Raw genomic sequence first — 12,411 nt, 5'->3', positions numbered from 1 at the left:
TGTTAAGACTTTATTCAGCAGAAATTTGAGGTACCTTTTCAATACATAATATGGTCCTATATCTTATGATATTCAAAATGGAATTATTCACAGAGACTGGACATATGCCTATGCATGCTAAATGTAAGAGTGCTAAAAACCTGTGTGTGAGATAACTGTCATAAAGATTCACGTACATTTTGTGCAAAGTCTGCTAAGTCTGTACATATTGCACAGGTATAACTTAAAGGTGCCCTATTTTTTAAAAAAATCTGCCCCCAAATGTTAATGGAACATTTTTAATGATACTGTATGTTATAGACACAAGTGTCTCAAAACTCAGTTGGGGAATATTTTTTTGGTTCAAAGGAAGAGTTCCACAGAAGTTAGAATCTTGATAGGTAGGTGGCAACTATTTTAAAACTATCTACAAACATCTAAGAGAGGCAACATTTTGAGAAACACCCTCTCAATTGTCAATAAGGGAAAAACTCAGTAAAATGTCAATGTTTGGAACTACATTGGTCACAGTTTCAAGACAGGTTATGTAAATGCTCTCTCCAGTTTGTAGAAAATTTATATATGAGCTTTTATTGATGGGAAGGTGGGATGGAAAGTGTGTGATTTATATTTCGACAGGACAAATAATGCCCAAGTCCTCTATCTCTACTTACCCGGTGTCCCACAGTGAATAAAACCTCCCACTCCATGGAGCAATGTAACCTGAAAAAGTCAAGGAAAAAACTAATCTGCTTAGATATTTAATTATACTGATTTAGCTATTTCTTCAGATGTCTGCATAAGTATATATTACAATGAAAGCTTAAAACAGTTACAAAACTGTCATGAAAACCCATATAATTTATGGAATTATTTCTGTCAAACAGACTTGCTATGATACACAGTTTATATGCATAACTAACAATGATTCTCCTCTTAAGGAACTAAGGATTCTCACCCTTACAGGACTTACACTATATGTCATGATAACTCACACAGCTAAACAAATCATGAAAAGGTGGAGTAGTAGTTAAGACACAAGTTTCAAAAATCAAAGAGTCTACAGCATTTGGAGAAGGGAGTCATTCAGTCAGGTTTGTCCATCCGTTTGCATTTGGAAAGGAAGATGATATCTGTCTGTATTTGTGCAAGTTTCTTCATGAGGTTGATGGATTTGGACATCATACCAAATGGACTAAAGGTAAAAAATCCGCTGCTATCTACATACTACACAGACCACAGTGAGAGATTATGTCATACTCTATCAAAAAAACTGAGGAACCACCTGATCAGCATCCTATACAGCAAACAGGAAAACATCAAAAAAGAGCTCTCCAACCTGGAGACTCATTAATAACCAAACTTCTATACAAACGGACTTCAATAGAATAAGACAGGAGATCTACATTACTCACTTCACCGCTCTTCAAAGGAAAAAGGACTGTAAGCTGTCTAAACTCCTACCTGCCACATGGGGCCACAACAGTGGTACCCCTAACCCACCCAGCAATATCGTCAATCTATCCAACTACACACTCAGCCCAGAAGAAAAGTCTGTCTTATCTCGGGGACTCTCTTTCTGCCCTGCCACCCCCACCAACATGATACAGTTCTGTGGCGATCTGGAAGCCTACTTTCGCCGTCTCCGACTCAAAGAATACTTCCAGGACAACACTGAACAGTGCACTGATACACGGGTGCCCTCCCACCAACAGCACAAGAAAAAGAACTCCACATGGACTCCTCCTGAGGGTCGAAATGACAGCCTAGACCTATACATTGAATGCTTCCGCCGGCGTGCACAGGCAGAAATCGTGGAACAACATCGCTTGCCTCACAACCTAAGTCGTGCAGAACGCAATGCCATCCACAGCCTCAGAAACCACCCTGACATTATCATCAAAGAGGCTGATAAAGGAGGTGCCGTTGTCATCATGAACAGGTCTGAGTACCAAAAGGAGGCAGCCAGACAACTCTCCAATACCAAATTCTACAGGCCACTTCCCTCAGATCCCACTGAGGAATACACTAAGAAACTACAGCATCTACTCAGGACACTCCCTACACTAACACCAGAAGAAATCAACATACCCCTAGAGCCCCGACCAGGGTTATTCTATCTACTACCCAAGATCCACAAACCCGGAAATCCTGGACGCCCCATCATCTCAGGCATTGGCACTCTCACTGAAGGACTATCTGGATATATGGACTCTCTACTCAGACCCTATGCCACCAGCACTCCCAGCTACCTCCGCGACACCACTGATTTCCTGAGGAAACTACAATGCGTTGGTGACCTCCCAGAAAACACCATCCTAGCCACCATGGATGTAGAGGCTCTTTACACAAACATCCCACACGCAGATGGAATACAAGCTGTCAGGAACACTATCCCTGATGATGCCACAACTGGCTGCTGAGCTCTGTGCCTTTATACTTACACACAACTATTTCAAATTTGATGACAATATATATCTCCAGATCAGTGGCACTGCTATGGGCACCCGCATGGCCCCACAATATGCCAATATCTTCATGGCCGACCTGGAACAACGCTTCCTCAGCTCTCGTCCACTCACACCCCTTCTCTATCTACGCTACATTGATGACATCTTCATCATCTGGACCCATGGGAAGGAGACTCTGGAAAAATTCCACCATGATTTCAACAGCTTCCACCCCACCATCAACCTCAGCCTGGACCAATCTACACGAGAGGTCCACTTTCTTGACACCACGGTGCAAATAAGTGATGGTCACATTAACACCACCCTATATCGAAAACCCACCGACCGCTATGCCTACCTTCATGCCTCCAGCTTCCATCCCAGGCACATCACACGATCCATTGTCTACAGCCAAGCACTGAGGTACAACCGCATCTGCTCTAACCCCTCAGACAGAGACCAACACCTACAAAATCTCCACCAAGCATTCTCAAAACTACAATACCCGCACGAGGAAATAAGGAAACAGATCAACAGAGCCAGACGTGTACCCAGAAGCCTCCTACTGCAAGACAAACCCAAGAGAGAAACCAACAGGACTCCACTGGCCATCACATACAGCCCCCAGCTAAAACCCCTCCAACGCATCATCAAGGATCTACAACCCATCCTGGACAATGATCCCACACTTTCACAGGCCTTGGGTGGCAGGCCAATCCTTGCCCACAGACAACCTGCCAACCTGAAACATATTCTCACCAGTAACTGCACACCACACCATAATAACTCTTGCTCAGGAACCAATCCATGCAACAAACCTCGATGCCAACTCTGCCCACATATCTACACCAGCGACACCATCACAGGACCTAACCAGATCAGCCACACCATCACTGGTTCATTCACCTGCACATCCACCAATGTAATATACGCCATCATATGCCAGCAATGCCCCTCTGCTATGTACATCGGCCAAACTGGACAGTCTCTACGGAAAAGGATAAATGGACACAAATCAGACATTAGGAATGGCAATATACAAAAACCTGTAGGAGAGCACTTCAACCTCCCTGGCCACACTATAGCAGACCTTAAGGTGGCCACCCTGCAGCAAAAAACTTCAGGACCAGACTTCAAAGAGAAACTGCTGAGCTTCAGTTCATCTGCAAATTTGACACCATCAGCTCAGGATTGAACAAAGACTGTGAATGGCTTGCCAATTACAGAACCAGTTTCTCCTCTCTTGGTTTTCACACCTCAACTGCTAGAACAGGGCCTCATCCTCCCTGATTGAACTGACCTCGTTATCTCTAGCTTGCTTGCTAGCACACATATATATACCTGCCCCTGGATATTTCCATTACATGCATCTGAGGAAGTGGGTATTCACCCACGAAAGCTCATGCTCCAAAACGTCTGTTAGTCTATAAGGTGCCACAGGATTCTTTGCTGCTTTTACAGATCCAGACTAACACGGCTACCCTCTGATACTTAACTTTTATTTAAAAATGTTTTTAAAGTAACTCTAGCAGTTAAGGTTGCTGAGATAGCATCCTTTACACTGCACTCATGTTTTTGAGGCTATGCCTGCATTTGTAGAAGCTGAAATAGCTCCAGAGGTGCCAACTGTACATTCATATCACTGAGTGCTAACTCAGATATTCAATTATATTTTGGTATAAGTGACCAGGCCTGGGAGACATTGTCTACCTCCCTCTCCCTATCAAGAAGATATGACCAAGGAGCCTAAAAATGCATAGCTGGGCATCTCAGGCACCCTCAAAGGGGAGCCAAACTCAACAAGCCTAGTGGGACACACAAGCCTCACCTAGTGGAAGATAAACCCAAAGTACGTAGCAGAGTTCAGGAGTTCATATGGACCCCAAAGAGAGGGAGTTAAACCCAAAGAGCCCTGAAAGTCTGCATGACCATATTATGAAGATCTGCACAATAAATTGTGAGCAGCATCACTTGTGGGTGGATCTTATTTTGGGGCAGGACTTGGAAGACAACCATTACCTTTCTGTTCTGACTTGACATTATCAAGTGTATCCCCAGTTTTCACAATTTTGAACTGTATAGTATACTCTCTCTTTTTCACTTTTCCCCCCAGAACCTAGTTTATCCTTTTCTTTGTTTGAGAAAATAATGATTTACAGTAGTTTACAAAGACAAGGGACAATTTACAGTAGAAAACTACACGTTTCCTAGATTGACTTTTTTCTTATATAAATTTGAACTTCTCTCTTCAGTGCACTGTGAAGAAAACACATAGGCTTCAAATGATACAGGCACTTGCTTGCCTCATTTAAACATCTTCCATATGTGTAACAGAAACGATGAGTTAGATACTTTTTCTTTTAAAAGCAAGAAAACATGTCTAACAACCCACTATATGCTTAACAGACTGCCACAGACCAACTGGAATTTCATTATACTGATATCCTCTTTAGGTTTTAGTTATCTATTGTAGGTTCAAAGCTGGGTGAGGTCACAATCTGGATCTCATCCTAGCCTACATCAGACATTTGGTAACATCACAAAAAATCCTGTCCAAGAGGCCCAGAGTTGGAACAACAGTGTTTTACAGGACAGGCCTGAAGAGTAGTAAGTAACAACTACCTAGAATCTGTTCACATACTGTTTAGTTTTACCCATGCTAATTTAAGAGCATTCTTCACCTTTTATCTACACTTTGAAGTACACACACAGTTCTCATTTGAGGTCTCTTACCTGTATATGTCAAATAGATGACACTAAGGAATACAACACCAGCAGCTAGTGACACACCCAAGAAGAACAAGGTCTGGAATTCTTGCTTTGTTAGTCTGTCTCTCAAATACTGCAAAAAGGCATAGGCTTGCAACAGTGCAAACACACCTGGTTAAAGAAAGAGGAAAATTCTTGTTTAAATTCTCCAATAGAACAAGTAATAGCTGGTATAGCTGTGAAATCCTTTCACCAAGGCTTTGTCGACACTAGCACTTTTGTCAGTCAGGGGTATGAGAACTCCCCCCCCCCAAGTTTCACCGACAAAAGTGCTGGTGTGGACAGCGCTATATCAGCGGGAGACGCTCTCCTGTCAGCATATAGGGGCTATACGGGAGACCTTACAATGGCACAGCTGCAGTGCTACAGCTGTGTTGCTGTAAGGTCTATAGGGCAGACACAGCCTATGTTAGAATTCTGGGAAATACACTGTATGACCTTTTAAGACGACTACTGCAATGCTTACCACTCTGACCAAGAACCCATTAACACCTATGCTCATTTGATACGTGATCCACAAGACTAATTTGCAAGTTAGATCACTCATGTCTCTTTAAAGAGTTAAAAATATTGCTCCTGATAAAGGGAAGGCACTCCTCTACTGAGGAGTCAGGGGACACTACTTCCCATAAGATTCCCAGTTTGTCGTCATTGGCACTTGCTCCAATGATCCATTTTGCAAAAAACAAACACAGGTCTCCTGAAATCAAAACACTAGATGGTCTGTATCTTGGCACAAATTAAAGTAAATTTTCATACAAGAGGAATTGACTGACAAATTTAAACTATGAATACTAACATGTAAAAATCCCTCACCTAGAAATGTTTCACACTGAACTACTTCAGAAAAAAAAAATCAAAGATTTTAAATTATTTATAAATTCAGTTGTTCAGCATAAGTTATATTCCACCTACCAAACATTCCAAATACACAACTGTTTTTGACACTTAAAAGTCACATTATATTCCAAAATTACAGTTGATCTAGTCGTCAATACATGACTTCAGATTGAGAAAAGATCTAGTTTAATACTGGTAAAATATTTACTACCTCCATTAACACACACACAAAAAGGATAATGTAACAATTAAAAAGGCATCTCCCCTGCTATTTATTAAATTGTAACATTTTCTATCTGTACCAATTTAATTAGATAGCATGTTTCTCTTTAACAACTTGCATAATACAAAGGAGGCGAACAGCAACTCTTTTACTAAAAATTTGTGGGATTCTTTGATGCATTAAAATTTTTGGAAATATTAAAGAAATTTTACTTTTCCTACCTGCAGCAGCCATGTGCTCACTTGTTCTAATTGGCTGAAAGCCCACAAAAGGTATCTGCATGGATAATATTAAGCCCACAATGTAGAAAGTGCTATATGCTATAGAAGAGAAAAGAGGAAGAGTATGAATTACTACATAATACTTCAAAAAACAATTTCAATTTTCCTTTTATCCCCATCTGTAATGACACATAATATAGCAGAATTACATCATTTAGATAGTTATAGTATTGATTTATATTACACACTATTTTTATTCACATTTATCCTGAAAAGATCTTAGCAAGTTTCACAACAGGAACACAATCATTAACAATGGCTCTGGAGAAAGCAAGGACACCACTGTTACTAATTGCACTAATAGAATTTACATGGACAATAAGAACATCCAGAGTAAAATATTAGATAAAATTAGGAGCATTTTATTTTTAAGGGACTTCATGCCATCATGCTTCGGGACATAAACCATCCATTACCTGAAGAGAGTTGGGAGAAACTTTCCATTATGAGCAGGTTATTCCATCACTGTCCACTACAAGACGTCTTACACATTTCCCTATAGCATCTAGTACTGGCCAATATCAGACACAACATTGAACTAGCTGGATTACTGGTCAAATGTGGTATGGCAATTTCTAAGCAGGACTAGTATTATGCTCCTGCTTTTAAGAGCCTACGGGAGTCTGAAAGGATTATGGATTTCACAATGCTAGTAAATGTCATTCAGTGCAGTTGCCACGAAAAAGCAAGATCATGGTACTACTTTTAGTTTCTTTATGGCAGCCTGAACTTAAAGAAACAATAACTATATATAGCTACTATGCAGCTGTAGAATAATTAGCACAACAGGGCCTCAATCTTAGTTGGGACCTCTAGGCACTCAGTTAATACAAATAAATACCATTGGCATCAGAGATTAAACAGATCAAAAGTAGCAGTGAGAGAATAAACAGTGGTGGTTAAAAGCCCATTCCTCCACCTGACCCCCATAAACACAACCCGAGTATCTCAGCTTTTAAACAGATGTGCGTAATAAAGTTTAGATGTGGGCTACCAAAATGCGTCTCTTGGCCAACTAGACTACAGCATAGCTGTCATAAAAAGATAGTTAAGGGTTAATGTCTCTTTTACCTGTAAAGGGTTAACAAACAGGGAACCAAACACATGACCAGGGGACCAATCAGGAGACAAGATACTTTCAAATCTCGGTGGAGGGAAGCCTTTGTTTGAGTTTTTTGGGTTTTGCTTTGTTCTCTCTGGGTCCTGGAAGGGACTGGACGTGCAACCCGGTTTCTTGCCAATCTCCCTGCTACAGTCTCTTATATATTCAGAATAGTGAGTAATTTAGTAAGAAAGGCGGTTATAGTCTTTTGATTGTTTCTGTATTTGCAAATGTGTAGTTTGCTGGAAATATTTTAAATTGTATCTTGCTGGGGGGGAGGCTTCTTTCTAGTTTCTATAAGCTGACAGACCCTGTAACTTTTTATCATCTAAATTGCAGAGATAAACTTTTACCTTTTTTCTTTCTTTTTATTAAAAGCTTTGCTTTAAGACCTGTCTGATTTTTTTCTCCTAGTTAAGGCTCAAAGGAACTGAGTCTGTATACCAGGGAATTGGTGGGGAGAAGGGAAAAAGAGCCGGGGGGGGGTGAAGGGAAAAGAGCAGGGGGGAAGGTATCATTCCTCTCTGTGTGGTGATTCAAAGAGTTGAATCATGGTGATCTCCTAGTGTACCCAGGGCGGGAAAGAGCTGGGAGGAAGAAAGGAAGGGGAAGGGAAATGGTTTATTCCCCTTTGTTGTGAGACTCAAGGAATTTGGGTCTTGGGGTCCCCAGGGAAGGTTTTGGGGGAGACCAGAGTCTATCAGGCACTCTAAGTCCTGATTGATGGCAGCACTACAGGATCTAAGCTGGTAATTAAGCTTAGGGGAATTCATGCTAGTACCCACATTTTGGACTTTAAGGTTCAGATTTGGGAATGATACTATGACAGTAGCAAATTAATGTTTATCAAAAAAAATTACGGTTAATTACAAGACAAAAACTATACTAAGATACAGGTAAAACTGAGAATACACATCTGTAATTTAGGATAAAATACATTAGAGGTACATTGTATTTATCCCCATAAACCAGCATTATAAACACAAAATACTCAAAGTGAAGATTAAATTTAATCAGAAATCTAAGCCTATTAAGTTGCCTTACCTTATCAATTTTTTTTAAACTTTCCCTTAATTTTTTTAGTATCTTATGTTTAAGACAGTACTATACTATATTTGCTTTTTTGGGGAGTGGGGTGGGAGGGGAGGGTTGTGTCTGCTGCTGATTGCGTACCTCCAGTTCCATATGAGGTGTGTGGTTGACTGATCAGTTTGTAACTCTGGTGTTTGTAACTCTGAAGTCCTACTTTACAAAATGGGAAATGACTGCCTAGGAAGGAGTACTGTGGAAAGGGATATGGGGATTATAATGGATTACAAGATAAATATGAGTCAATAGTGTAACACTGTTGGGGAAAAAAAACAAACAAACCAAAAAACCCAAAAAAACTAACACAACACCACCCAAACATACTGGGATGGATTAGAAAGAGTTGCCAACAAGCCATGAAAAGTAATTCTTCCATGCTACTCTGTGTTGATATGGCCTCAATTGGAGTATTGTGTCCAGTTCTGGGTGCCACATTTCAGAAAAGATGGGGACGAACTGGAGAAAGTCCAGAGGAGAGCAACAAAAATGATTAAAGGTCTAGAAAACATGACTTATGAAGAAAGCCTGAAAAAAATGGGTTTGTTTAGTTTGGAGAAGTGAAGACTGAGAGGGGACATGATAACAGTTTTCCAGTAAATAAGAGGTTATAAGGAAGAGAACGAAAAATTGTTCTTGTTAACCTCTGAAGATAGGACAAGAAACAATGGGCTTAAATTGCATCAAGGGTGGTTTAGGTTGGACAGTACTTCCCAACTGTCAGGGTATTTAAGCACTGGAACAAACTGCGCTGGAAGATTGTGGAATCTCCGTCACTGGAAGTTTTTAAGAACAGGTTAAACAAAAACCTACCAGGAATGGTCTAGTGATTACACAGTCCTGCCTTGAGTGCAGGAGACTGGACTAGATGACCTCTCACAGTCCCTTGCAGTCCTACACTTCTCTAATTCTATGTGTAGCTCCGTAGATAGGTAAGTACAAACTGCCTATGAATCACTCTTTCCCCTTAAATTACTCCCCCCCCCATCTGAAAACATACTTCAGTATTAAGGTGTCCACAACTAAATGCAGCACTCTAAGTATAGTCTCATCAGAGTCATGGCCTCTGGTAGTGATGCCTCTAGATATGCAGCACAAAAATTGCAGAGATTAGAAGCTCACAGACAATTTGTTATGCATTTGTTTGTCACTATGTCTAGTTCTCTAGGCACGATTGTAGTATTTCTGTCTTTTATAGTATATGCAATATCTCAATTATATATTCTGATTTCTTCTCTCAATTGGCCAATTACTTAATTAATGAAAGTCAGACTTAACAGGTTAATTGCCTTTTCTTTCAAAAAGATATTTACCAAATTAACTTTACCCAGGTCCCTGCTACCTGTTACATTCTCCAAGACTTCTAAAAAGTTGTCATTTGTGGAGTTTAATTATCTAATCTATTTTCTTATGCTGCGCCTGATAAGAACGTAAGAACAGCCATACTGGGTCAGACCAAAGGTCCATCTAGCCCAGTATCCTGTCTTCTGACAGTGGCCAATGCCAGGGGCCCCAGAAGGAATGAACAAAACAGATAATCACCAAGTCATCATCCTCTGGTGCCCATTCCCAGCTCTGGCAAACAGAGGCTAGGGATACCATCCCTGTCGATCCAGGCTAATAGTCATTGATGGACCTATCCCCCATGAACTTTAGATTCATAGACTTAAGATCAGAAGGGACCATTATGTTCATCTAGTCCGACCTCCTGCACAACACAGGCCACAGAATCTCACCCACCCACTCCTGTAACAAACCTCTAACCTACGTCTGACTTACTGAAGTCCTTAAATTATGGTTCAAAGACCTCAAGGTGCAGAGAATCCTCCAGCAAGTAACCCATGCCCCTTGCTGCAGAGAAAGGTGAAAAACCTCCAGGGCCTCTGCCAATCTTTCCTGGAGGAAAATTCCTTCCCGATCCCAAATATGGCAATCAGATAAGCCCTGAGCATGTGGGCAAGACTCACCAGCCAGCTCTTTTTTAATAAGAGAGGCCCATGGATAGATTCTCTTTTTGAAGCATAATACTGTCCTCTGTAACTTATGACTCATGTTTCATTGTGTTCCTTAATATTTACACCAGAGCAGCTAAAGGCCCCACATTATAGATCTTCAGTAATTTCCAATTTCACAATAATGTGTCCAGGAATTTTTCTGCAGCAGATCATATTTACTGTAGATTTGTTTATTTTTTCCTCTTATATCTTACCTACAGTACTCTGTCATCGTCTTCATTATAAGCTTGTACCTCACGGGCTTGGTAAATCCCTGAGATATGCCATGCTTTATCTTCTTCCTTCTATATCTCACCTAAGACTGCATCCTAGCATCAACATTCCATTTTGAGACTTCACATCAACAAATACTCATTAAGAAAATCTTGTCATTGGTATTACTTTTAGCTCACCTTGCTTCACCAAGTGTACAGACTTTTAAATTTCGGCTGTCGATTAATCACAGTTAACTCACGCGATTAACTCAAAAAATTAATAAACAGAATACCAGTTGAAATGTATTAAGTACTTTTAGATGTTTTTCTACATTTTCAAATATATTGATTTCAATTACAACACAGAATACAAAGAGTACACTACTCATTTTATAATATTTTTATTACAAATATTTGCACTGTAAAAATGATAAAAAATAGTATTTTTCAATTCACCTCATACAATTACTGTAGTGCAATCTCTTTATCGTGAAAGTGCTACGTACAAATGTAGAATTTTTTTGTTACATAACTGCACTCAAAACAAAACATTGTAAAACTTCAGTGCCTACAAGTCCACTTCTTATTTACAATGTCACCATAAAGTGAGAACAGGCATTTGCATGAGGCTTTTGTAGCTGGTATTACAAGGTATTTACATGCCAGATATGCTAAACATTCATATGTTCCTTCATGCTTCAGCCACCATTCCAGAGGACATACTTCCATGCTGATAATGCTCATTAAAAAAAGTGTTAATTACATTTGTGACTAAACTCCTTGGGGGAGAATTGAATGTCTCCTGCTGTTTTACCCACTTTCTGCCATATGTTTCATGTTATAGTAGTTTCGGATGATGACTTAGCACATTGTTTGTTTTAAGAACACTTTCACTGCAGATTTGACAAAATGCAAAGAAGGTACCAATGCAAGATTTCTAAAGATAATTAACACTCGACCCAAGGTTTAAGAATCTGAAGTGCCTTCTGAAATCTGAGAGGGACTAGGTGTGGAGTATGCTTTCAGAAGTCTTAAAAGAGCAATACTCCAATGTGAAAACTTCAGAACCCAAACCACCAAAAAAGAAAAATCAGCCTTTTGCTGGTGGTACCTGACTCAGATGATAAAAATGAACATGCGTCGATCCACACTGTTTTGGATTGTTATCGAGTAGAACCAGTCATCAGCATGGATGCATGTCCTCTGGAATAGTAGTTAAAGGATGAAGGGACATGTGAATCTTTAATGCATCAAGCATGTAAATATCTTACGACACTGGTTACAAAAGTGCCATGCAAACACCAGTTCTCACTTTCAGGTGACATTGTGAACAAGAAGTGGGCAGCATTGTCGCCTGCAAACATAAACAAACTTTTTTGTCTGAGCGATTGGCTGAACAAGAAATAGGACTCAGTGGACTTGCAGGCTCTAAAATTTTACAGTAAAAACTTTGTTAATCGGCATGTTGGGGG

At 40.1% G+C, this 12,411-nt stretch overlaps 1 protein-coding gene across 1 annotated transcript in view; it reads right to left on the bottom strand.

Moving 5' to 3' along the window:
• STT3B (STT3 oligosaccharyltransferase complex catalytic subunit B) overlaps positions 1–12,411 on the bottom strand; it is an 87,458-nt gene that overhangs the window by 16,507 nt on the left and 58,540 nt on the right. The window contains exons 6-8 of the mRNA XM_030551006.1: positions 6,483–6,581; positions 5,163–5,309; positions 654–702 (exon numbers count right to left, since the gene is read on the bottom strand). Of these exons, the coding sequence (XP_030406866.1) occupies positions 654–702; positions 5,163–5,309; positions 6,483–6,581 (295 nt within the window). The remainder of the gene's footprint in view (positions 1–653; positions 703–5,162; positions 5,310–6,482; positions 6,582–12,411) is intronic.

This window comes from Gopherus evgoodei, chromosome 2 (assembly GCF_007399415.2).
Source record: "Gopherus evgoodei ecotype Sinaloan lineage chromosome 2, rGopEvg1_v1.p, whole genome shotgun sequence".
Taxonomy (NCBI): domain Eukaryota; kingdom Metazoa; phylum Chordata; order Testudines; family Testudinidae; genus Gopherus; species Gopherus evgoodei.
The sequence above is the reverse complement of the archived record's forward strand: the minus strand, read 5'-3'. Positions and strand labels throughout refer to the sequence as shown.